At 47.0% G+C, this 27,881-nt stretch overlaps 1 protein-coding gene across 1 annotated transcript; it reads left to right on the forward strand.

Moving 5' to 3' along the window:
* On the forward strand, positions 1–27,785 carry LOC137562534 (platelet glycoprotein Ib alpha chain-like). Its single transcript, XM_068273964.1, has 3 exons — positions 1–10; positions 23,831–24,339; positions 26,269–27,785. The coding sequence occupies exons 2-3, from the start codon at positions 23,848–23,850 to the stop codon at positions 26,818–26,820; spliced, it is 1,044 nt and encodes a 347-aa protein (XP_068130065.1). The 5' UTR covers positions 1–10; positions 23,831–23,847; the 3' UTR covers positions 26,821–27,785.
* The last annotated feature ends 96 nt before the right edge of the window (positions 27,786–27,881 follow it).

The following is a 27,881-nucleotide window of genomic DNA, read 5'->3' on the forward strand; positions in this document are numbered from 1 at the left end:
CCTTCCCAAGGTGAGTACCCCCAGGGGAACTTTTTTGGGGATGGGAATCTCTTTGCCTGTTCAGTGGGCACTGGGCACTTGTGTACAGCCCCAGCCTCTCCACCCCCTCCCCAAGAGCTCTGGAGTCTGCAGAGCCAGTCCTGCTCTATCAGAGCTGGACAGTGTAAGCTGAGGCTGGGAGCACACTGTCTGTTTTCTGTATACATTTTCTGCACACCACCATGTGTGCAGTGGCGTAGCTAAGGAGCTTTGGGCCCCGATGCAAGTTTTACAATGGGGCCCCCTAAGCACTCTATACATAACAATTAATATGGCGCAACAAAACCTGCCAATGTCAACTACAGTGTCAGAGGTGCAAGAAGGGGATGGGGAACAGTTTGTTAATGGTTACTACTATTCAAAGTATCTATAGAAGTGTGTTTTTTTTTTTGTTTTTTTTTTTAGCACAGGATCAATAGACAGCTAATACTGTAGTTGAGGGAGGGCCCCGATGCGGTCGCTACCTCTGCACCCCCTATTGCTACACCCCTGCATGTGTGCCTGAAACTATACACATTTTTATCCAGAAGCTAATGTAATAGAGAAAATGCCTGCAGTGGGTTTTTTTTAATGGGGAAAATATTCAAGTGTGCACTAGCCAATTAACATTGGTCCTCAGTTTAACTGGGCAGAAAGCAGAGCAGCCCTATCCAGTTTCATAGGGGACCTATTGTGTTCTAGTTCTGCCCCTGCTGAAGGCCTTCAAAGAGAATCTGTAAGGGCCCGTTCACACTGCAAGCGTTTCCAGCCGCGTTTTGGAAACGCGTGCAGGTGGCCGATACGCACGACATCAGACATTGCATAGAGTGCAATGTCTGATGTTCACACTGCATGCGTTCCGGACCTGTGCGGTCCGGGAACGCATGCTGCATGCAGATTTTGCTAAAACGCGTGGCTGTCCCATTCACTTTTCAGTGATGGGATCAGCCACGCAACGCACACAAACGCGGATGGCCATGCGGTCGGACACGTTGCGTTCCACGCGCGTGGCCATCCGCATTTGTGATCTGAACGGGCCCTAACATCAAAATGTCCGTCAGCATCAATTCAGCAGATTGCAGTAAGGGCCCATTTCCACTATCGCAAATTTGCATGTGTTTTTCGCATGCAAATTCGCATAGCAATACAAGTGAATGGGACTGTTTCCACTTGTCAGGATTCCTTTGCGTTTTTCTGTGCAGAAAAAATTCGTATGGCAGAGCCATCAGAATTCGCATACCGCTATGCGAATCGCGTACAATGTATATAATAGGAAATTCGCATGTGGTTTGGGTATGCAAATTTTCATGCAAAATGTGTGGTGTTGGATCATTCTAGCCCCCTGGACATTCACATAGCTTTACAGGTTCAAATGCCCCACCCCAGCAGCTCGTGATCACATGATGTGCATTTGGAGTCAGAAGTATGTCATAGCTCCCAACTGTCCCTCTTTGGGAGCCCTGTCCCTCTTTCCTCCTCATTTGTCCCTCTTTCAGAACTTTGTCCCTCGTTCTATGCAAATATATGTATTACTCTACTAAAAGTTTGACTCTAAACTTTATGCCTATCCTTTAAATTGATCTATTACTAATTTTAAAATGTTAAAATAAAGGAATGAGCGAGGATAGAAAGGACCAGTGTGGTTTGAATTATAAAACATTTTTTTTTTATAAAACCTTGATAGTTTTAGTGACTAGGGGCATGGCTTAAATGTCCCTCTTTCTCGTCTCAAAGTTGGGAGGTATGGTATGTAGCAGTGTGGCTGCTGAGGACAGAGGAGACCCGCAGCCGCACTGGAGTGTGTAAATATTACATTGCTACTCTGCCTGTAACCTACACGGTTTTAGATTGTGGCCCATTATGTGACTGAGTATGACACCCCTGCTTTAAGCCACTGCAATGTTTAACAGTTTAAAGGACCTATAACAAACTGTAAAATTTTAAGTTGATGCATTTTGTCCCAGAGTAAAAAATGCATTTTTTTTTAATGCACACAAAAGCAGCTCCCCAGGAAGAAAATCCCCAGGAGCTGAGCTTTAGCATAGGAGATAGGGGAGCATGACTGGTGGGCCCAGGGATAGAATGAGGGATTGTGGGAAGAATTGCAGGTCTAGCTAGGTGTTGAAAAAGGGTGACCCAGGTAGGGGGGACGGGGACTGTGCAGACAGCCTTTTGAATGAGAACTCCCAATTTGCGCACTGGGCATCAAGGGTGACCCCCTCATCTGGAGGGAAATCCCAAGACTCAGGTCCAGTCACCCCAGGAGTAATGAACAGCACCACAATAAAGACAGAAGCATTATCTACAAGCTAGGGGGATAACTACACCATAGGCTGCTGGAAAGGCCCCCTGGAAAATCCGGAGGTGACGGGGTGCACCTCAACGGGAACAACATTTTTGTATTTGGTCTGAGGGAAGTGTTGGAAGCCGTGCTTGGTAGGTGGGTGAGTATTTGGCCCTGAGGGTCAGGCCTGAAGTGCTGTGGCGGGTCGTTGACTATGCCGGCTTTCTTGTGTTCAGGGAAGTACCCACTGAGCCAATTCAGCCAACATCAGATGGCAGAATGGAATAAATGATGGATTACGGTAATAAGGAATTTGGTAGGCTAGTGGCTGGTAGTGTTTTAAAATCAAGGAAAGGAGAGGCATTTGTCAAGGGACTTGCAGTGCACATGCTTTTATACTACTGTTAACTGGTGAGTGTTTTTGTTGGTGTTTTGGTACAAATGGATGGCAGGCCCTCCCAATTGGTTCTTGCCCCGGTCAAGAGTCTAGAAAAAGATGCTGTCCAGCTTCCCAATAGTTTGCACACTATTGTTGCTGTTGGACTGAGCAACTGCTTTTTAGTAAGACTTTTGTAAATAAACACTTAAGAATTCCCCCCCCCCCCCCCCCCCCATGACCAGTTGGACTAGTCCAAAACTTGTCAGATGTTTGCTACTTGGTGAGCAGTATAGGATAAAGGTCATTCATAGTGCATTTTATTCTGGGAGACATCTACATTTTGTAGTTAAAGGACAACTGAAGTGGCAACATGGAGGCTGCCATATTGATTTCCTTTTAAACAATACCAGTTGCCTGGCAGCACTTCTGATCTATTCAGCTGCAGTAGTGCCTGCAGCTAATCTCGCCAGATCTGACAATGTCCGAAACGCCTGATCTGCTGCATGTCCATCATGAATGCAGCACAAAAACAGTTTGAGCACAATAATGGTACAATAAAGTAAATCCATGTTCATGGACCAACCAAACACTAAAGTACAAAACAAAGGTCCATACTGAACCAAGCAGTAACAAAGAATGGGTGCAGCTCCATATACAATTGATAATAAACTTTATTTAAGGAATGCACATAAAAACAATTAAAGGACTTCCGGTTCCGGCGCCTGGATGGAAGGAGGCTGACTCAGGAGCTCCGCTAGCCGAGTCCGCAGCCAGTGATCCGCAGAGCCTGCACAGCGCCCCCGCTCTTTGGCAAACTTCTCTGGAAGCCACCCAGACTCGCCAACCGCCCGTCTCATGGACCGCTATCTTACGCGGTCCACAACAAAACAGGCCCCAGTTGTGGAAGAAGCCGCTCCCAACATGGCTGCCGCCCCTCCTCCCCGGCAGCATGATCAACCGCAGTCTCCCGTGATGGACCATGAGTCCCAGCGCCTACAAGCCTCCGAACATCCAGAGGACTCTCAGATGCCAAACCAAGGTGAGAGAGGACAGGGGGGCATTGATTATCAGCAACTGGCCGCGGCGGTGGTGGAGAGGCTGGCGCCAGAGCTGCACTCAGTTATACAGGCAGCCATAGATCATTCACTGGGGGAAATAAAACAGACTGCAGTCCCATGATCAGCGGTTAGATCAAGCTGAGACTCGCATACAAAAGTTAGAGGAAAGAGCCAACGAGGAGAAAGGAAATAAAAAGATGCAAGCAGAACATAAGCAAATGCAGGAAAAGCTGCAGGATCTGGAAAACCGCTCACGACGTAACAATCTCAGAGTGGTGGGCCTCCCTGAGTCCATGACAGCCCAAGCTTTGCGAGATTTCTGCGCCTCCACACTCCCCAAAATGCTAGGCTTTAAAAGAGGATGCAAAGTGGAACGTGCCCACAGAGTGGGACCCCCACGATCCCTCTCAGATAAACTAGGGTGACCATATTTTGATTTCCAAAAAAGAGGACGATCACAACAGCATGTGGGCGTGGTCATGGGTGGGGCCAAATATACAAGACCTTAGCAGTGTGCTGTCCAACTTCGCAGGCATGGAGGGCCTTAATTTCCCAGACCACATGGTAAGGGGCTGGCTGACCACAAAATGCAATCAGATTCGCAGAAGATTTCCCCACAAAATGCAATCTTATTGGCAGCAGATTTCCCCACAAATGCAATGTTATTGGCAGCTTTCCCCACAAATGCAATCTTATTGGCAGCAGATTTCCCCACAAATGCAATCATATTGGCAGCAGATTTCCCCACAAATGCAATCTTATTGGCAGCAGATTTCCCCACAAATGCAATCATATTGGCAGCAGATTTCCCCACAAATGCAATCTTATTGGCAGCAGATTTCCCCACAAATGCAATCTTATTGGCGGCACATTTCCCCACACATGCCATGAGATTGGCAGCATACACACCCAGGGCCGGATTTACAGCTCTGGAGCCTATAGGCACAAAAGCTCTGGCGCTCTAAACTCCACCCCTTAACTCAGGCCACGCCTTCACATCACACCCACTTTTTCATTTTAAATAAAACCACAAAGGATAATGCATATATTACCAAAGACAATACATGCATATATTACCAAAGAATGCCAACAATGTGCAGATGTTTCCAATGACACATAGAATTGACCAAATATATGCTGATATTTCCAACAACAAGCAGATTATACATGTCACAAGGGCAATAATATATACAAATACAAATCAAACCACTACGTCACCGTGCTGCTCACTGAAGATGTCACCTCCTGAGCAGTATGCCCGACACTCAGTGGCGGACACAGCCAGCAGTGGGCCCCTGTGCAAAATTGTAATTGTGGGCCCCCTATGACCTGCGGCGCGCGTGGCTACAACCTGCGCCGCGGCAAAAAATAGTGGATAGAGGCAAAAAAATGGGCGTGGCAATGACCGGATGAGGGCGGAGCTAACTGTAACTTAAAGCGAACCCGGGGTGAGGGTTTATTTCCTTTTAAACAATACTAGTTGCCTGGCGGCCCTGCTGATCTATTTGGCTGCAGTAATAAACTGAATTACACCAGCAACAAGCATGCAGCTAATCTTCTCAGTTCTGACAATATTGTCAGAAACCCCTGACCTGCTGCATGCTTGTTCAGGGTCTATGGTTGAAAGAATAAGAGGCAGAGGACCAGCACGGCAACCAGGCAACTGGTATTGCTTAAAAGGAGAGAAATATGGCAGCCTCAATATTATTCTCACCTCCGGTTCCCTTGAAAAGTGCAACGCAAAGACAGTGGGCACAAGTTTTGGTGACCCTTTCCCCAGAAAATTCACATAATTGTGCAGGTTTTCTCAAGAAAATACACATATATGCCCAGAAAATACGTGCAATCATGTCGGCAGATATGCCCAGAAAATACGTGCAATCATGTCGGCAGATATGCCCAGAAAATACGTGCAATCAAGTCGGCAGATATGCCCAGAAAATACGTGCAATCAAGTCGGCAGATATGCCCAGAAAATACGTGCAAACAAGTCGGCAGATATGCCCAGAAAATACATGCAATCAAGTCGGCAGATATGCCCAGAAAATACGTGCAAACAAGTCGGCAGATATGCCCAGAAAATACGTGCAATCATGTCGGCAGATATGCCCAGAAAATACATGCAATCATGTGGCAGACCTGCCCAGAACATACACCTGCTAATATAAATAAAACAAAAACATTTACTCACCTGCAGCAGCAGACCTCCTGTCCCAGCCTCCATCCGGCGCGCAGCTCCCATGGGTGGTTGGGTGGATAGGTAGCCTAGTGGGTGGGTGAGTGGGTGGGTGGGTTGGTAGCCTGGTGGGTGGGTGGGTAGGTAGCCTGGTGGGTAGGTAGCCTGGTGGGTGGGTGGGTAACTAGCCCGGTAGGTAGGTAGGTAGCCCGGTGGGTGGGTAGGTAGGTAGCCTGGTGGGTGGGTGGGTGGGTAGGTAGGTAGCCTGGTGGGTGGGTTGGTAACTAGCCCGGAAGGTAGCCGGGTGGGTGGTTAGGTAGGTAGTCTGGTGGGTGGGTAGGTAGGTAGCCTGGTGGGTTGGTAACTAGCCCGGTAGGTAGCCGGGTGGGTGGTTAGGTAGGTAGCCTGGTGGGTGTGTGGGTAGCCGGGTGGGTGGGTAGGTAGCCTGGTGGGTGGGTTGGTAACTAGCCCGGTAGGTAGCCGGGTGGGTGGTTAGGTAGGTAGCCAGGGGGGTGGTTAGGTAGGTAGCCGGGTGGGTAGGTAGGTAGCCGGGTGGGTAGGTAGGAAGCCTGGTGGGTGGGTAGGTAGCCTGGTGGGTGGGTAGGTAGGTAGCCTGGTGGGTGGGTAGGTAGCCTGGTGGGTGGGTTGGTAACTAGCCCGGTAGGTAGCCGGGTGGGTGGTTAGGTAGGTAGCCGGGTGGGTGGTTAGGTAGGTAGCCGGGTGGGTGGTTAGGTAGGTAGCCGGGTGGGTAGGTAGGTAGGTAGCCTGGTGGGTGGGTGGGTAGCCGGGTGGGTGGGTAGGTAGCCTGGTGGGTGGGTTGGTAACTAGCCCGGTAGGTAGCCGGGTGGGTGGTTAGGTAGGTAGCCGGGTGGGTGATTAGGTAGGTAGCCGGGTGGGTGATTAGGTAGGTAGCCGGGTGGGTAGGTAGGTAGGTAGCCGGGTGGGTAGGTAGCCGGGTGGGTAGGTGGGTAGGTAGCCGGGTGGGTGGTTAGGTAGTTGGGTGGGTGGTTAGGTAGGAAGCCTGGTGGGTGGGTAGGTAGCCGGGTGGGTAGGTAGCCGGTGGGTGGTTAGGTAGGTAGCCGGGTGGGTGGTTAGGTAGGTAGCCGGATGGGTGGTTAGGTAGGTAGCTGGGTGGGTAGGTAGCCGGGTGGGTAGGTAGCCGGGTGGATAGGTGGGTAGGTAGCCGGGTGGGTGGTTAGGTAGTTGGGTGGGTGGTTAGGTAGGAAGCCTGGTGGGTGGGTAGGTAGCCGGGTGGGTAGGTAGCCGGTGGGTGGTTAGGTAGTTGGGTGGGTGGTTAGGTAGGAAGCCTGGTGGGTGGGTAGGTAGCCGGGTGGGTAGGTAGCCGGTGGGTGGTTAGGTAGTTGGGTGGGTGGTTAGGTAGGAAGCCTGGTGGGTGGGTAGGTAGCCGGGTGGGTAGGTAGCCGGTGGGTGGTTAGGTAGTTGGGTGGGTGGTTAGGTAGGAAGCCTGGTGGGTGGGTAGGTAGCCGGGTGGGTAGGTAGGTAGGAAACCTGGTGGGTGGTTAGGTAGTCGGGTGGGTAGGTAGGAAGCCTGGTGGGTGGGTAGGTAGGTAGCCGGGTGGGTAGGTGGTTAGGTAGCCGGGTGGGTAGCTATCTGGGTGGGGGGCCCGACTCCTATCCTCCCTCCCTCCCTTCCTCACCTCGGGGGGCCCCCTCCCGATATGCGCGGCGGGAGAGCGAGCGGCAAATGCAGGAAGTCTTCAGGGCTCTCCAGGCATCCGCTAGAGGCCCAGCCGCTGAGTCTCCAATATGTCTCCAACTGGAGACATATTGGAGACTAAGCGGCTGGGCCTCTAGCGGATGCCTGGAGAGCCCTGAAGACTTCCTGCATTTGCCGCTCGCTCGCTCGCTCTCCCGCCGCGCATATCGGGAGGGGGGCCCCCCGAGGGGAGGGAGGGAGGATAGGAGTCGGGGGGCCCCCGGGGGAATAAAATAATAAAAAAAAAATATAAAAAAAAAAAAAATACTTAATGGGCCCCTGAAGAAAACGGAACTTCAGGGGCCCTTGTGCGGCGGCACGGCCTGAACGGCCGTATGTCCGCCACTGCCGACACTGTTTTAGGCATGTCGCACAAGAGGTTTTTCTGGCCTCAGGAGTCTCCCCCTATAAAACTAGTAGGATATCCGGTTGTATAAGATGTAAGCTAGCACTAGGCTAATTAGTACATGTGGCCACAACCCCCCAATTGCCTTCGATCCCCCCGATCTATCCGCTTACACATTACTCAGCCTGGTTCCAGTGATCGGCACAGCCTCCCGCACACAGCTACGGTCTTCTCTATGGGGAGGATCGGGTCTGCGCATGATGTCGTGTACGTTTGTTCCCATAGAGGAGACAGAAGAGCAGAGCTGTGCGGGGAGGCTGCGTGGATCGCTGGAACCAGGCTGGGTAATGTATAAGCGGCTGCATGGGGGGCAATCAGGGGGTTGTGGCCACATTAACTAGCTAGCCTAGTGCTAGTTAACATCTTATTCAGCCGGATAACCTAATAGTTTTATAGGGGGAGACTCAGGCTAGCAAAACCTGAGCCGCGTAACGCTCAGTTGATAAATTAGCAGTTATACAGTAGTTTCACTTGAGTATTGCAGATGCTAGGAGCTGCAGTGCAAGTCTCTGGCAGCCTGAAAGCCGTCCAGCTGTTGGAGCACTACAAGTCCCAGACAGCATAAAAAAATGCCTATACCTATGCCCTGAAGCTTTCTTTGAAGCCTGAAGCAGTTCCTGGTGTTTAGGTGTCAGGGATGCTTGCCAGAAGTGACTTCAGTGAAGTAGCAAGCCTGCAGTGCTAAACCCATGCTTGCTCAAATTCACAATTAATATCCTGCACCCCTTGTGAGTAAGCTGGGCTAATATGTACTATAGGGTGCTCTGCTGCCATTCTCCGTTGTGAAAACTAGACATGGCCCATAAGAAAGCTGCTACACATCTCCTTGTGTAAGCAGAGCCCCTCTAGTAGTTAGGAATGTGAGCCCCCCTCACCTCCTCCTCCCTCTCACCACCTCTGCTCCTGGAAAGTGCACAGCCGCTGCCTAGGGAGTGACTCTGACTGTCCCGTGCTGGATGTGGAGATGAATCCCTGCCGCCTGTGTTGGAGAGGAGAGCGCTGGGAGTCGCTGTTTTTTGTTTTTTTTTCTCTTTTCTTTTACAGACAGAGCGGGCTCACCTGCAGCCTGAGCGGCTCCCTCTCAGATACACAAGCCTGGAAGGAGGGAGCCGCTGCACACCAGCCCGCACTGTCTGCCTCTATATACCCACACATCTTCCCCCTGCACTTATTTCCAGAGCCGCTCGGCTCCCTTAAAGAGCCGGCTCGTGTTCGGCTCCGAAAGGCTCTTCCCCGGACTTTTCTAAAAACCGGCCGGACACCCCGGACAGGTCTGAAAAAGAGGACCTGTCCGGGGAAAAGAGGACGCATGGTCACCCTAAGATAAACGCCCTCCACGCCTAGTCCTTGCTCGATACCTAGACTTTGCAGAAAAAAACGAGCTACTGCGATCATACAGGGAGCTAGATCACCCCTTGGAGCATCAAAATACCCAGGTCCGAATATTCAACGACTATTCAGTTGAAGTCTCTAAGAAACGCCAGGCTTTTAATCCAGCATGCGCACTATGCATTGAAAAAAAATGGAAGTTTGCTTTACAATATCCAGCTATTTTGAGAGTTACAGATGACACTGAGGAAACTCATGTATTTCATTCAGTCACTGAGGCCCTTACTTTTCTGCGAAGAAATAATGCTGATCCGGACTGATCCTGTGAGCTCCTTTTTTGTTCACTACAATGTTCAAATTTAACAGGCAGGGGGCGCTGCCACACTTTTTAGTTTGCTCACCCTTCAAAATTCAGAAGTCATGTTGACTTTTCTTTTTCACACAGCTCAGAGACTGTTTTCTCTCGCTGAAAACTTTCTATTTCGATTGGAGGTTCGAGCTCTATAATATTATTTACAGCTAAGGACAGGACGTTGGCTGGAATATCGGCATGGAGCAAAGAAGAAAGGACGACGTCCAGGTTAGAAGTGAAGTCACGTAGCTATGTTCTTTGTTGCTTCTTTTTTTGTGTTTTTTTAATTGTTTTCTTTTTTTCCTCGAAAGGCATTGACATTACTCCTGACAGTGAAGCCATGGAGTAGTTTAACTCCTGCATGTCAATTTCTGCTAAGAGGGGAGGGGGTTAGGGATGAAGGGAGGGAAACTTTGGGAGGGTTCTGTCACCTCGGAAATGAGAGCATTTTCAAATCATTTAGTATATGTATACTGCCATCCGGCCTGATCCATGGTACAGCTCCCCCATGACGCTGAATGTTACATCCTGGAATGTCAAAGGCTTACGCTCTCCAGGGAAGCGCTCTATAGTGCTTCGCCACCTTAAAGGGAACCAGAGACGAAGCACCCTTGTGTATTTTACCATGTATATCAGTAAGAACATTAGAGAAAACACTTACCATGCTCTCTTGTTTCCTCCTCACTGCTAAAAGTGTCTGTTATCAGCAGTCACAAGAATCCCAGACTGAGCAATTAAATCTGGCTTTGCTGGGAATGATTATAGCTGAGTCATTATAGCAAAGCCACAAGGGGGCAGGCTTGGGCTTGAAATAACACCACAGAATACAGACTTAGCTATAATCTTTCTGTAGCAAAGCTAGACGGAGCAGCCTGACTTCTCAGTCGGGGATTCTTATCAGACGTGATAACAGTCAGATTACACAGAGAACAATGAAACAAAGGGCAGATTAGGTGTTTACTGTCATGTTCCCACTGATTTATAAGGTAAAATACAAGAGGGTGCTTCATCTCTGGTTCTCTTTAAAAAGATAAAAACTGACATAGCAATGCTCCAAGAATGCCACCTAGCACAGGACCAGTTTAAATACATGGCCAAATCATGGGTGGGACAAGTCTTTGGTTCCCCAGCCCAGGGATGTAAAGCTGGAGTGCTAATCCTACTTCATAAATCCCTGCAGGGACAAATTGTGAATCACAAGTCGGACGATGGGGGAAGGTGGATATGGATAAGGTTGCGTTTGGCTGGGGAGGAATTGGTTCTCTTTAATGTATATGCCCCAAATGAGGAGGATAAATCATTCTATAATGAAGTTAAAAAAGAGGTGTTGGTGCTGGGGGAAGCTAAAATAATACAAGGGGGAGATTTTAATGCCATCATGAACACTTATGAAGATAGATCCAAGAGAGTTCCAGCGAGTAAACTCACTACCTCCAAATCATTGATCTTGAACGATTATATAGACTCCACGTTCCTTTGCGATAGCTGGAGAGTATTACACCCAGATAGTGAAGAGTTCACTTTCCACTCTAACCCCCATGATATCTGGTCTCGCTTGGACTACCTCTTTGTTACACCCTCAGCTCTATCACAGATAACACGAACAGAGATTCTAGATCTAGTGATTTCTGACCATGCCCCCATACAATTAACATACTCTCCCACAATCCCCAGGGGCACTGACATCATCTGGCGTTTTCCATCATATCTCTATGAAGACGAGGGTTTCACTCAGCTGCTTTTGCAGTGGTGGTTGGAATATAAAGATGATAATGCTTTACACGCTAAAGATATCTTCTTATTTTGGGAAGCAGCCAAACCCACGCTCAGAGGGAGAATAATTAGTTATGTAGCAGGCAAAAAGAAGAAATCCCACGAATCATATATCTATTCTATGGTGGAACTGCGTTCCGCTCACAAAAAATTCCTTAGCAACCCCACCCCGGAGTCACGGTTACAATGGCTTACAGCTAAAAAGAAATCTGACACAGACTTTAAAATCAGAGAAAGGTATCTAAAATCCTATAGGGACCTATACTACTATAAATTCGGGAATAAGATGGGGAATCTCCTCTCGAGAATAGCGAGACCACCTCAACTGACCACAGTTATTACCAGCCTTAAATCCCCTTCAGGCCAAATTCTAAACGACCCCAAATCCATAAATACCGCCTTTAGCAACTTTTATAAAAGCTTGTATAAGCAAACCCAAAGCCATAACTCAGAGAATCCCATCCCTCCCTGGTTTGATAAACTATCTATACCAACTCTTTCGGAGGAAGATCTTTCCTTCTTAAATGCAACCATCACCCCAGACGAAGTTAAAGGCACAATCAAAGCTTTATCTAATAAAAAAGCTCCGGGCCCAGACGGGTTTACCCCGGAGTTTTATAAAATACTGAAGCAGGAGTTGGCACCATATCTTGCCTCCCTATTCAACAAGATCTTAGAACTGGGGCAATATCCTTCGTCAGCGAACATGGCCTATCAAACTGATCCCAAAACCAGGTAAAGATTTGCTAGACCCGGGCTCCTACCGACCCATCTCTCTAATAAATCAAGACCTCAAAATTTTATCAAAAATAATGGCTGACAGGTTGGCAGACCTGCTCCCCAAACTGGTGAGCCCTAACCAGGTGGGGTTTGTACGACAACGATCTGCTATAGCTAATATCCGTAAAGTTCTGATAGCTCAAGACCACGTGAGAGCCTATCCTAAATCATGTAGCACCTATGCGCTACTGCTGATTGACGCGGAAAAGGCCTTTGATAATGTTAACTGGGATTGGTTGGAGAAAATTCTAGACAAAATGAATTTCCAGGGGGGCATTAGACGACTACTTAAAGCAATGCATATCAACCCGAAAGCGCGGATATATACCCCGGGATTCCTATCAGACGAAATTGCGCTCGAAAAGGGAACTAGACAAGGCTGCCCTTTGTCTCCCCTCCTGTTTAACCTAGCATTGGAACCTCTAACCCAGATGCTTAACAGAAATATAGATGGGATGGAAATAGGGGATGCAGTGATCTCTCAGGCCATGTTCGCTGACGATATCTTACTATTTTTGAGGAACCCGGAGTCCCAGCTTGAAAAGGCTTTTGACATCATTCAAGAAGTGGGATCATTTAGCGCCTAGGTTCTCAACATGCGGTACGCGTACCCCAGGGGGTACTTCTGATGGTTCCAGTCGGTACTTCGGCTTGATATAATTAACCAAGTATAACAAATTTAGAGTTTTAGAAAATGATAAATCCTATATAAACAACACCAAATTAGTATTATAGCTAATTAAAACCAATAGTAAATGCTTGATAATTGTTTAGAACAAATTATTATGTACTAGGATTAAAAATATATTTGTCAAGGGGTACTTGAGATAATGTTTACTATGCTAGGGGGTACTTGGTGAGTACAGGGTTTTAAAAGGGGTACATACCAATAAAATGTTGAGAAACACTGATTTTAGCGGATTCAAAGTTAATATTACTAAATGTGAACTGTTATACCTTTCTCCCTGTGCACCCAAACACACTTTGTCACATCTTCCTGTCAAACTTAGATCAGTGATCACGTATCTAGGCATCAAGATACATAAAGACCCGACCATGCTATATTCCCTGAACTATGCCCCACTAATTGCAAGCCTAAAAAGGCAATTAATCAGTTGGGAGAATTAGCCTATCAATCTCCCGGGAAGAGCTGCTTTAACCGCTCGGAGACTGAAGGCGGGGCGGAGCTCCGCCCCCCAAGCAGGAGATGCGCGCGCAGCCTGCGCGCGATCTCCTGCAAAACAGAGCCCCAGGACTTTACGCCAATTGGCGTTAGGCGGTCCTGGGGCTGCCGCCGCGGCCACGCCTACTGGCGTGACGCGGTCGGCAAGAGGTTAAAGAGTAACTGTCAGGCTGCAGAAGCTAATTTAAACCTCTATTCTCCTGTGTTAAACAGTTTAGAAGGAAGCTCAAAAGCCATTAGTGAAGATAAACATTTCAGTTACCTTTGATGTGTGCTTATCTTAGTCTGTTATAGACCCATAAAGACGCAAGCCGCAGCTAAACTGCAAAGCATTCTGGGGCCCTCCCCTCGGCTGCTAATGAGACGGTACAGCAGCTTGTGTAATCAGTCCAGAGCGTAGCACTGATAAATCTCCGGGCAGAGTGCACTGCAGGAGTCAGCTATTGTTCCTAGCCACATGGCTCATTAATATTCACTGCACACCGTGTTGTTCAAGAACGAGCTTATCTGTGACCAGAAGCAGGCAGGACATGACGACACATTTGGCTTCACAAACATGGAGCCTGCCATGAGCTGTCAGGAGCATCTATCTCTGCATATACTATATACAAATTCTGTGAAATCCAAACGTGGACAGTGAAATGCATATGTAATGTAAGTACAGCCAATCTTTAGCTACTGATATATGTGTTTATTTTCTCTGAGACCCTATACCTAACAGCTCCTCTTTAATTAAATCGATCACTTTTGGTAGGTTGCTATATCCACTACAGACAATTCCTCTGCTAAAACATACAGATATACAGGACATAAATAGAGCCCTGACTAGATTCCTATGGAAAAATAAAAAGCCGAGGATAGCACTCTCGAAATTGACACTTCCTAGACTATGGGGGGGCCTAGCAATCCCAGACATTCGGCGATATAACCTAGCATGTCTGAGTAGACATATCAGAGACTGGCTGAACAAGACCAGCAATCATTCAAATTATTACGTAGAAGCATCTTTCTCTGACCCATGGTCGCTGCCTGGTCTTCTCCATACCACACAAAAATATATGCCCCCAAAACTCAAAACCAGTAGAGTAATTAGAGACACAGTGATGGCCTGGAGAGCCCTTAGGGAGGTATTCTATGTACCCCAGCAAATATCTAAGTACATGCCATTATGGGGTCTAGCAAGCTTCTCAGCCAGTCTGGCTCACGTGGGTTTCCTAACCTGGAAAGCAAAAGGAATTGAATGTCTGGGACATCTTTATGATATGCGCAGGGGGAGGCTGTTGACATTTCCCGAGATTAGAGCAAAATTTGGGATACCTAGAGGCCACTTTCTATACCTCGGACAACTACAATCATATATAAGAAGCAAAATAAAAGATTTGTCAGTGGTAGCCTGCTTGGACTCCTTTGATAAGTTTATTTCCCCTCACCGCCCCCAATTATCTTTATCAGAAATTCACGCTAGACTACAAGAAATTAACTTGGAGACCAAAGCTCAGAACAATTTCATTAAATGGAAAAAAGACATAACATGTGAAAACCTAGAAAAAAAAATACTGGCGGGATATAGAGTGATCCACAACATAGTACCGGGGGAAACATGGAGGGAATCACAGCTTAAATTGATCCACAGGGCAAAATTTGCCTTCAACATAAAGTATCAAACCCCTCCTGCGCATTACTCACCGAGATGTCCTAAATGCTCCCTGCAAAATGCGGATTTGTTCCATTGTTTGTATTCCTGTCCGTCAATAGTAAAATTTTGGGATGATATCTTGGTATATATCAAACGGGTATGTAACCTAAACTTGACTCCATGCCCGCTTATGCTCCTGTTTAACTATGTGGAATCCGACAAGACAGATCCCAATGCAAAAAATAGCCAAAACTTTAGTAAGTTAGCACATCTGATCATTATCGCTTCTCGAAAAGTGATTGGACTTCCGTCCTTCGTCGTTCATCATGAATGCGGCAGCCAGAATTATCCACTGCTCCCATCGCTCCACCATGGCGGATCCCCTCCTTGAATCCCTCCACTGGCTTCCTATCCAGTCCAGAATCAGATTCAAGATACTGACCTACAAATCTGTCCACAAAACCTGTCCAACCTACATTTCCGATCTTACTCAGAGGTACACACCTAGCTGCTCACTCCGCTCTTCCAATGAACTTCGCCTAACCGCCCCTCGCATCACCCAGTCCCATGCACGCCTCCAGGACTTCTCAAGAGCTGCTCCAACACTATGGAACTCCCTACCTTCACCCATTAGGGCAGCCCCCTCCTTCAACATCTTCAAGAAAGCCCTCAAAACTCACCTTTTCACTCTGGCCTACATACTACCCCTCACAAGTGCTCTAAACCCACAGCTGAACTCTGGTCCCCTACCTTTCGTGTCCCTACCTCTCCCTTTAGATTGTAAGCCTTTGGGCAGGGTCCTCCTCCTTTTGTGTCCTACCTGATCTTGCACCTCCATTACTGTGAACCCATGCTATGCATCTGAGTGTACCTAACTTGCCTAATCTTCATGCTCCCATTCAGTGACTGACTAAGCATTGCCTTGTACTCATACTGTGCTGTGTGATCTGGTTTTCTTGTATTCCTGTATTGTCATATTGCTGTATGTCACCCCTAAATATTGTCTGTAACCTAAACTAATGTCCAGCGCTGCGTAATATGTTGGCGCTTTATAAATACAATAAATAAATAATGCTTGTTCAGGGTCTATAGCTAAAAGTATTTGAGGCAGAGGATCAGCAGGGCAGCCAGGAAACTCGTATTGCTTAAAAATAAATATGGCAGCCTCCATATAACATTAGCTTCAGTTGTCCTTAAAGGACACCTGAGATGGTAAATATTGCTGTATTTATTCTTACCTGGGGCTTTGGGGCGCATGCAGTTGCGCATGACATATCTTCAAGGCTACGCAGCTAACAGAAGCACCAGCAGGAAAAAACGGAGGGAGCCCAGAGGACGCTGAGGGACCTAATGGACTATGAGGGCTGGAGGAAGCCCCAGGTAAGTCCAGTATTGCATTTTTTTTTCTAGTTGTGTTCAGGGCTTCTTTAAAGGGAACCTAAACTTAGGCTATGGATTTTTCCTTTTAAAGTATTACCAGTTGCCTGAATCTCCTGCTGATCCTGTGTCTCTAATGCTTTTAGCCACAGCCCCTGAACAAGCATGCAGATCAGGTGCTCTGACTGAAGTCAGACTGGATTAGCTGCATGCTTGTTTCAGGTGCGATATTCAGACACCACTGCAGCCAAAGAGATCAGCACGACTGCCAGGCAACTGGTATTGTTTAAAAGGAAACCTCCATATCCCTCTCAGTTAAAGAAAACTGTAATGAGAAAAAACTCCCATGGGGGGTACTCACCTGGGGTGGGGGAAGTTACTGGATCCTATTGAGGCTTCCCCCGTCTTGTGTCCCACGACGGCGGCGATAAGGCTCCCCGAACAGTGGGATGTAAATATTTACCTTCCCCGCTCCAGCGCAGGCGCATTATCGGCTCTCCGCTCGGAGATAGGCGGAAATAGCCGATCGCTGTCGGGGCACTCTACTGCGCAGGTGCAAGTCTCCTGCGTCTGAGCAGTACAGCGGACCCAACAGAGATCGGCTATTTTCGCCTATCTTCGTGCGGAGAGCTGCAACAGCGCCCCCACTGGAGGCAGGGAAGGTAAATAAATCAGCGCTTGTCAGGGGAGGATTCCAGGACACTTCGGGGAGCCAGTGCTGGACTGCCTGCAGCTACAGGGGAGGGGGAAGCCTCATTGGGACCCTGAGGCTTCCCCCACCCGAAGTGAGTACCCCCCAGAGAAACCTTTTTTTTGTTACAGGTTCTCTTCTAAGGTTCCCTTTAAGTTTCCAGAAGGCATCATTGTACTCTGCAGCATTGGCAGAAGTTGGGAAACATTCTGAGCCTCAGGAATAGAGCAGCTCCCACCCCACAGACAGTGATAGAAGATGCAGGAAACAGCAGAGACTAAAGATAATTGTTTGGAAGCTATAAGAAGAGGCAAACAGGAATTACTGCCGACACTGCACGGCGTCTTCTGAAGGAGGTGAGTGCAAAAACTGCTGCGGCTTTCTAAACTCTTAAAGGGAACCTGGAGTGAGGGATATGGAGGCTGCCATATTTATTTCCATTTAAGGAACACCAGTTGCCTGGCAGCCCTGCTGATCCTCTGCCCCTTATGTGTACTTTTATCAATAGACCCTGAACATGCATGCATGTGAGATGTTCAACTGCAGTGTGACTGGGTTAGCTGCCTGTATGCTTGTTTCGGGTGTGTGATTCAGACACTTCTGCAGCCAAAGATCAGGAGGATTACCAGGCAACTGGTATTATTCAAAAGGGTATAAATATGGCAGCCTCCATATCTCTCTCACTTGAGGTTCCTTTTAAAGTACTTCTGAACTGAGGGCTGTGGAGGCTGCCATATGTATTTCCATTTAAACAATATATTTTTCAACTTTTTCACATAAAAAAAAAAAATAGGGAATTTTTTATGCAAATATATGCAGCTTGAAAGTGGACCAGTCAATTAAAAATGTGTGCTTAAATTGCGCTGCATGTATTTGCATACAAATTTGCATAAACTTGGAAGCATTTGCATCTCTTTGATCACCCCTAATAAAAAAGAGGGACAATTAAGCCACACCCCTAATCACGGCACCGCCCCTCTCTTTGTCATTTAAGCCACACTGGTCCTTTCTATCCTGGTTCATTTTCCTTCACATTAACATTTGAAAATGAGAACTCTGAACTTTATTCCCATCCTTTACATTGATAGTCAATTCAACATATTTTCAGTAGAACATACATACATTTCCATACAGTAGATCTGTACATCAGTCCTGAAACAGGGATAAAGGAGGAAGATGGACTGGGTTCCCAGTGAGGGACCATTTGGAGCTATGAAACCATACCAGTTGCCTGGCAGCCCTGCTGATCTCTTTGGCTGCAGTAGTGTCTGATTCAAACATGATTATGTAAAATTGTGATGAGGCTTAAAAGTGATGGTCTCCATTGCAAGTATCATATTGGAGGTTATGCTTGGTTCTCCTGCTACTGTAGGGGACCCAGCAGGAAACCTTATAGGGAACACTTCTCCGATCAGAGCACCCTCTACACAGCACAAAGCATTGTGATTGGCTAAATAGTGTGGGTGGAGTTTACTACAACCTATCTGTAACCTAGCGGTTTGAGAGGGTGGCGCACACCCAATCACATTGGCTGAACTTCCCTATGAGGTTTCCTGCTGGGTCCCCTAAACTAGACTAGCGCCAAAAAAGATGATATGGTGGGCAGGGCTACTCAAAACCGGATCCAGGAGATATCCGGATATCTCCGTTACCTGGGCGGGGGGGGAGGGGGGTGTCATTCTTACCTGTCTGTCTTCTCCGGTCAGTCCCTTGGCACCTCCCCCGATGCGGTCACGTGATTACAAACACTTCCTCCTTCCGGGTTGAAGGAGGAAGTGTTTGTAATCACGTGACGCGCGTGGAGCGCATCGTGGGAGGCGCCGAGGGACGGACGAAGAAGACGCCAGGCAGGTAAAATTGACCCTCCCGCCCACCCCGCACAGGTAACAGGGAGATATGCGGATAGCAACTATCCAGGTATCACCCGGATCCGGATTTGAGCAGCCCTAATGGTGAGTGCTCTAAGCACTTCTAGTGAATGACGCCGCCAAGATAATTTAAGCTCCAGAACTACAAAGTAGTGTCAGCATTTTTTGTAATTATTTTATTACCTGAAGAAACTAGTGTTTTGAGATCGCCTGGGTCCCTTTCTCAAGGTAACAATTGCAGAATGATGTCCCTGGCCTTCTGGACATAAGTCACACATTGGTGCTGTTAGGTTTTGTTCACATCTAAAATTAAAATCGTTGATGGCCGCGTTTAGCGATTTTGAGAGTGTTTTCTTTTTTTCTCCCTCCTGGCGCATACCAGCGCGCTTTTCAAAGCGCTTTTTCAGAGCAATTTTTTTTTCACTTTCTGACGCAAGTCAGTAAGTGAACTCTTTGACCTGGAAAATAATAAATACAATGTATTCATTCTTAAAAGCGTGAACGCAATCGCCGCAAAAGTGATTTTGTGAGCGTTTTTCCTATACCTTCCATTGTAGCAAAATCGCCCCAAAAAATGGTGCAGGCAGCGCTTTGGTCAGCGGAAAGCTGACAAAACGCGCAGATATAAACAGTCCCATAAGGATTCATTGCACAAGCGCTTTTAGGCCTCCTCCACACTACATGCGATTCCCATTTCTGATTTTTAATCGGTACAGCATGCTGTGTTTTTTTTTCTGCATTTTTCTTTTGATAGCATCCAGGGTAAAAAGGAAACGCAAATCGGATTTGCAGTGTGCAGGGAGCTTTAACCTCCCTGGCGGTAAGCCCGAGCTGAGCTCGGGCTATGCCGCGCAGGAGGATATCTCAGGCCCTGCTGGGCCGATTTACTTACTTTTTTTTGCAACACGCAGCTAGCACTTTGCTAGCTGCGTGTGCATTCCGATCGCCGCCGCTCCGCGTTCGATCGCCGCTGTTCGCCTCGCCGCTGAGGGGTGGATCAGGACTCCCTTAGACTCCCTTCAGGAAATCCCGTTCTTTGAACGGGATTTCCTGATCAAAGATCGCCGGAGGCGATCAAAGCAGGCGGGGGGATGCCGCTGTACAGCGGCTATCATGTAGCGAGCCCTAGGCTCGCTACATGATATAAAAAATTTTTTTTAAAATAGTGTTGCGCTGCCCCCTGGCGGTTCCTAATAGACCGCCAGGGAGGTTAAAGGAGTCATCAGGGAAATTGTAATAAAATAAGTGCTACTTACCGGGGGCTTCCTCCAGCCCCAAGCTCCCAGCACGTCCCTCGCCGCAGCTCTGCAGTCAGCCGTTCGATGCAGCTCCGTCCCGGTCCCCGGCGATGACGTCAGGGCGACCTCCAGGTCGGCCTGTACTGTGCCTGCGCGAGTGGTGCTGTCAATCACCGCCACGTGGGCCGGAGCGGACTGCGCAGGTGGTAGTAGTTCTGCGCCTGCGCGGTCCGCTCCGGCCCATGTGGTGGTGATTGACAGCACCGCTCGCGCAGGCACAGTACAGGCCGACCTGGAGGTCGCCCTGGCGTCATCGCCGGGGACCGGGACGGAGCTGCATCGAACGGCTGCGGGGAGAGCTGCGGCGAGGGACGTGCTGGGAGCTTGGGGCTGGAGGAAGCCCCCGGTAAGTAGCACTTATTTTATTACAATTTCCCTGATGACTCCTTTAAGGCGATTTTCAAAATCGCCGGCGCTTAAAAAAAAGGGAAAACGCCCTAGGTGTGAAGTGAACAAGTCCTCATGGCGGTGGCTGCTGCACGAGTGCCAATTCACCTTTTTTTTTTTTTTTTTTTCATTGAATCCTAATTTCAAGTATGGTGATTAAAAAAAAAATTGTCCTTTGACACAAATCCTGTATGTGCCTGATGGGTGAAGTACAGATCATTCTGCAGAGAGTGGGGAGAAGAGCTGTGATGTCCGGGGAGGGGTGAAGAGTTTGCAGTGGAAATTAGGTAGAGGGTAATCAATGTATTGGCTGTTTTAGGGCCCTTCTCTACCAGCGACGCTTGCGATCTTGCTTTCGAGATCACCGCAATTTTCTGAACACAAGGGCACCGTGATTAACATGGTAATTTCAGTGTCCCTTTTCCACCGATGCACTTCGATTTTTGGCCGATCACAAAAGCGCTGCATGCTGCATTCTCTGCGCGATTGCCATTGGCCTGTATTAGGTTTTAAAATAGCCGCAGCGAATCATCGGTAACACACTTGTTTAAATGCTGAAGACAACAATCGGCATTGCAGCACTTTGCACCGCCAATCACGATTTTCAGGCGTAAAAAGGCCCTAAAGGACACATCCAAGCACTATAAAAATAAAAAAATCCTTACTTACCAGGGGCTTCCTCCAGCCCCTGCCAGACATCCTGTGCCCTCCCTGCAGCTCCACTCACCGATGGTGGCCCGGGGTCCCCTCCGACGCAAGATCCCCACTGCACATGCGCAAGCGGCTCTCAGAGCCGCACTGACATCATTCGGCCGTCTGGATGACGTCAGCGCGACCAGTGAGCCGCATGCTGGAGCGCAGAAGAAGCTGACCTGGAAGCCAACCTGGCGAGGTCGGCATCTCCACCAGAGGGGACCTGGAGCCACCGCAGCTCCGGTATAGGCACCAGGGGCTGGAGGAACCCCGAGGTAAGTGAATTTTTTATTTTCCGGTTGCTCGACCTTCCCTTTAAGTCATGGAGATTTAAAACCATTAATATTTTTGTATTGAGACAAATTAAGTAAAGCAGTAATCACGTTAGTTTTAAAAAATGGTTATCTAAGCACTAGGTTCTAAACGTGTGGTACGCGCACCCTGGGGGGGGGGGGGTACTTCTGATGGTTCCAGGAGGTACTCGGGCTTGATATACTTAACCAAGAATAACAAACTTAGAGTTTTAGACAATGATAAATCTTATTTAAACACCAAGTTAGTATTTTAGCTAATTGAAAGCAATAGTAAATGTTTGGAAATGGCTTAGAACCAATTATCATGTCCTACGATTAAATTATATATTTGTCAAGGGGTACGTGTGATAATGTTTACTATGCTACGGGGTACTTGATGAGTACAGGTAAAAGGGGTACATACCAATAAAATGTTGAGAAACACTGATCTAAGCAACCTGTGCTACCCAGTGTCATTTGTGATTTTCCACCAAAGTCATTTTCACATTGAAAAAGCTATTTTCGATTTCAAGAAAAATGTGAAAAATTGTTATTTTACTGGAAAAAATCACAAAGTGCAAAATCTTTTATTATTTTAACCTCCTGAGCGGTATGGACGAGCTCAGCTCGTCCATTACCGCCGGAGGGTGCCGCTCATGCCCTGCTGGGCCGATTTTCTCCAAATAAAAAGGTGCACACGCAGCCAGCACTTTGCCAGCCGCGTGTGCTACCTGATCGCCGCCGCTTTGCGGCGATCCACCGCGAGCAGCGGCAAAAGAGGGTCCCCCCAGCCGCCCGAGCCCAGCGCAGCCGGACCAATCAGTTCCGGCCAGCGCTAAGGGCTGGATCAGAGGCGACGTCACTCCGCTCGTCGCCATGTCGATGAGGAAAGCCAAACAAGGAAGGCCGCTCATCGCGGCCTTCCTTGTTACTTCTGATCGCCAGAGGCGATCAGAAGTACGCATCAGGAACGCCCTCTAGAGGGCTTTCATAGCGTCAGGAGCGCCCTCTGGAGGGCTTTCATAGATTTTTTATTTTTTTTTATTGAAAAAAAAAAACCTCCCGCAGCCGCCCTGGCGATCTTAATAGAAAGCCAGGGAGGTTAAATTACAAATTGATTTCCGGTGGTATTTTCACTCTTAAAGAGTAACTGTCAGGCTGCAGAAGCTAATTTAAACCTCTATTCTCCTGTGTTAAACAGTTTAGACAGAAGCCAAAAGACATTACTAAAGATAAAAATCTTTCTTACATTTAATGTGTGCTTATCACCAAAGCTAAGCTCCTAAGGAGGACGCAAGCCGCATTCCATACTGCAAAGCATTCTGGGGCCCTCCCCTCGGCTGCTAAGGAGAAGACGGGATCAAGTTTCAGCAGCTTCTAAACTCACAGCACAGATAAATCTCCGGGAAGATTACTCTGCAGGAGTCCGCTATTGTTCCTAGCCACATGGCTCATTAATATTCACTGCACACTGTGTTATTCTGTACGAGCTGTTCTGTGATCAGAAGCAGGCAGGACATGACGACACATTTGGCTTCACAAACATGGAACCTGCCATGGGCTGTCAGGAGCATCATTCTCTGCATATACTATATACAAATTCTGTGAAATCCAAACGTGGACAGTGAAATGCATATGTAATGTAAGTACAGCCAATCTTTAGCTACTGATATATGTGTTTATTTTCTCTGAGACCTTATACCTAACAGCTCCTCTTTAAGTTAAATTTAACATTTTTGCAGAAATTAATGTGGAAACAATATTGGTATTTTCACTCATCACTGGTTCTGTCATATGGAGAGGAAGAGGAGGAGCAGAAGGCCTCTCACCGCTACTTGCAGCAGGAAATACAATAGAGGTCAGCCAAGCTACCGTAAGTGTTACACAACTATGTGAATCACTGAAGAGTAGCCCACCAACCAAGGGACACACTTGTATTCACACTAGATTGTGACACTAAACTATCCCAAATTCTTGTTTTGGGCAATGAAAATCTAGCATGAGTTGGTAGTTTAAGACTTGGCTGTTATTACAGTAGAACTTTGAGGATTCATTTTATTACAATTACAAAGTTTTTTTTAACAATTTTGACCAATGAATCTATTCCTTTTTCTTACAATAATTTTTTTTAGCCTACTTGATCCTCACCATGGCCATCATGAATTTGGTCCTGCCTTACATGTTAGTTGGCCTCCTATTTGCATCCAAAGTCTTCTCTCAGTCATCTTGTGTCACAAAGAAGGACAAGAACATGCAAGAGACATCTTGCGTCCATCTTGGCTTAACTGATGTACCCTTAAAGGAAATACCCCCGGACACCGCTGTCCTCGTCCTGAGTTTTAACGCCTTGAAGGCAGTCTCCACCTCAAGCTTTAAGAACATGAGGAAGCTGGTACGGCTGGACTTGTCTGACAATTCTTTGACCAGTTTTCAGGTGGACTTTCCAGTCATGTTACAAGAACTCATCCTGGCCAACAATTCACTGAAGAGTGTCCCAGATCTGTCTCGCCTCTCCAGCCTGACCAAGCTTGACTTGTCCAACAACCACATCTCCAGCCTCCAGGATACAGATTTTAAAGGACTTAAAAAACTAAAATCCCTGGAGCTCCAGAAGAACAGAATTGATTCTGTTTCAGAAAAGGTAATCTTAAGTAAACTTTGCTAACTTTTTTAATTGTGCACGTCGTGTCTTTACCTCTAAACATTATAGTTAAAGTGGGATGAAACTCCATATCAACTGAAAAAAAAAATAATAATCCCATGAGAAATTAATTAAGACTACCTATCCTGTTTTTTGTTGTTTTTTTGGGAGAAACGGGATATGAAAAAATAATTATATACAGTATATATATTTGGGGCGATAACAATTCTTAACATTTTATTTTTGGAGGTTACAGCCCCCTTTATCTATCCATGGGGCTGAACCAATAAGCTCTTAATGAGAACTTTAATAGGAATGATATGCATAATTGGAACCTCCATTTAGATTAGATCTGTAGATGAATCCCTTCTCTCCACCATTCCATGGGCCTCAGCAGAGATTGAGATTGGTTGGACCCCACCTCTCCATCTTGACCAAATCTCAAGAATCCAACAATCTCCCCCCCCCCCCCCCCCACGAACCCCAACCCCCCCATCATTCCTGACACAGAAGAGCAGAAGAACAGAGTCACCTTTCTTTCTGAAAAAGGTGTTTTCATTTATACTTTCTATAATAAGGAGTGTCCAAACCAAATAAAGTAATTAAACCTTCAAAATATCCCCTTTAGGGATGTAACACAATATGGGGTAAGTACAAGCAATTCTCATTAGGCAGACATGATGCATTTTGTGGGTATACTCTTGTTTCCTCAGCTTCATCTTCACATGCCCACACAGTGGCAAATTGTGAAGCAATTTTTATCATTTGAAAATGTTGTGGTTTGTTAGGTATATCCAGGGCTGTTTTTAGATATAGGCAGACCAGGCAGCTGTCTAGGATGACACCTGCTGTAGGGGCACCACAGGGTCATTATTATCATCACGCTGTGCTTAGGGGAATTCTTATACACAGCTGCTAGTTCCATGAAGAAAGAGATGGGTGGCAGTTTTATCGCCCAAATGGGCTCTTCTGACAGCATAAAAGGCCTGAATAGCATAACAATGAAGTAAAGGCCATCCTTTACTAGCACATTCATTGTTATGCTATTCAGGCAGTTACAGTTGGCATGCCGGTTGCAACCACTAGCCACCCTATTGCATACATTTCAATGGTGAGGGTGTGACCATGAGCAGTGAGCAAAGGGCATTCCAATGCGGCACTGCTGTTTCTAGGGTGTGCTGAGACGTCAGCTGACTACCTGGGCAGTCTGCACCACTCAACACCTTTCCAGCTCTGTTTAGAAAAGACACAGTCTGGCCAACATAAGTAGTATGACCCAGGACTGTGGAGTTGGAGCAATTTTTGGGTACCTGAAGTCGTTGTCGGGGGTTGAGGAGTAAGAGTTGGAGTCGGATGAGTTTTGTACCCACTCTACAGCCCTGGTATTATTATTATTAATATTATTTATATAGAGCCGACATCTTCCGCAGCGCTGTACAGAGTATATATAGTCTTGTCACTAACTGTCCCTCGAAGGAGCTCACAATCTAGTCCCTACCATAGTCATATGTCTATATTGTGTAGTATATGTACTGTAGTCTAGGGCCAATTTTTAGGGGGGTGCCAATTAACTTATCTGTATGTTTTTGGGATGTGGGAGGAAACCGGAGTACCCATAGGAAACCCACGCAGACACAGTGAGAACATACAAATTCCTTGCAGATAGTGCCCTGGCTGGGATTCGAACCAGGGGACTCAGCGCTGCAAGGCAAGAGCACTAACCACTATGCCACCGTGACCTACGGTATATACCACCGGGGCTGGAAGCACATTTTCTATACCAATATTTTGGAATCTGAGGCAATATCTAGTTGGCCAACAAATTATGAGAGAGTTCATAACTGTCCTCCAGTCTATCGTTATGTATCAATATATTTTTGTGAACCAATGTTTGCTAAATAAGTGAGCAATCTCATATTTTCATTTCAGGCTTTTAGGGACTTGTCGAGCTTAAACCATCTGGATCTTTCGCACAATCAACTGTGGCAACTCCCGAATGTCCTTATCTCTGAACTTGTGCAACTCGGAAGTTTTTCCTTGATGGGAAACCGGCTGACAAACATTCCAGACAGCTTCTTTGATGGCTTGGATTCTCTTGAGAAGGTCTACCTTGACAAGAACCCATGGATCTGTAACTGTGCCTTGCACTATTTTAAGGAATGGCTAGTGGACAATGCATACAATGTCTATCATCTGGCCAATGGCATTCCTGTAAATGATGAGCTAAGCGTAGTCTGTGCTGGCGGCACGCCTCTTTACAATTACCATATGGACACGTGCTTGGGAAATGAGGGTGGTGGAGGGCACAAAAATATAATGCTAAAACTACCAAATGTTCTAAAGGATAACAGCTTAGTATCAGAATTTCCAATCATTATGGAGGAAACCTCAACAGTTCCGAATTCAGAGACAATTCCAAATGCATCCATAGACACCTGGGTAATAACTATAGCGGTGGTCATGGACAAACTATACTCATGACCACTGATGAACAAGGACGGCCATTGGGATGCTAATAGTTCTGCTTGGAACTGGGCCAATGCAATGCAGATTTTGATTGGCCCAATTTCAGGCTGCATTCAATCTGCATAAAATGTTAGTGCAAGCCAGAATTATTACTTTGTCAATAAGCATTACTAGTGAAGAACACCCAACATCAAGTCATTATAAATCGCTTCTGTCTTTAAGGGGATCCAAGCAGTTTTTTATTTTTTTTTTTATTCAGTTTGTCCTCGTTTCTAATAGCTGCAGGGGCTGCCATTCTACCCGCCTCTTCTACCCCTTCCTTTGCCCTTATTTATCCAGGGGAAGGTGTGAAGGTAATTAAGTGTGACTTCTCCAAACTGTTGGAAGTACAGTGTCATATCTCCCCACTCTCCTGCCGATGAAAGCATTTGTTTGCTCATTGTTACTGCTAATTACAGCAATGCACATCTGCCTGCTCTTTCTATAGACAGCAGTGTCAAGCCGCAGAAGCAGAGCAATAAAAGCCTCTAGCAAACAATTAAATGTAAAAAAGGTAGAACTGAACTGCTTTTTTTTTTTTTTTTTTAAGTAACGAGCCACATTGTTAGGATGCATTTGTAATGTGCTATTAAGTTGCCCTGGGGGCTAAAAATAGTGTTTTGTTCACGTTAACCTCTCCAGCTGAAAAACCTCATTTAAGTAAAATCTTAAGTGTCCTAAAGAAGTTCAGTTTAACCTACCTGGCGCCTCTACCAGTCCCCTGTAGTCCGTCATGTCCCTCGCTGACCTGATCCGTTCTGCTGGTGTGCCACATGCTGAAATCAATCCGGAATCGGCCTTGTGACGCCTCTTCCGTCCGCCTCGCTCCCCCGACGCTGAACCCTAATGATAAATCAACCACCGACCTGTCCACGGCCTCTGCTTGTCCCTCCACTGCACTGACTCCTCTTCTGGACAGCGACGTGCGCCTGGAGCAGCAGAGGGACAAGTGGAGGCTGCAGACAGGTAATGTATGTATGCCTTGTACTGGGCACCGGGCGGGGGACATTTAACATTAGGGGGGGACAGCGCCGGGG

This window comes from Hyperolius riggenbachi, chromosome 3 (genome assembly GCF_040937935.1).
Source record: "Hyperolius riggenbachi isolate aHypRig1 chromosome 3, aHypRig1.pri, whole genome shotgun sequence".
NCBI lineage: Eukaryota > Metazoa > Chordata > Amphibia > Anura > Hyperoliidae > Hyperolius > Hyperolius riggenbachi.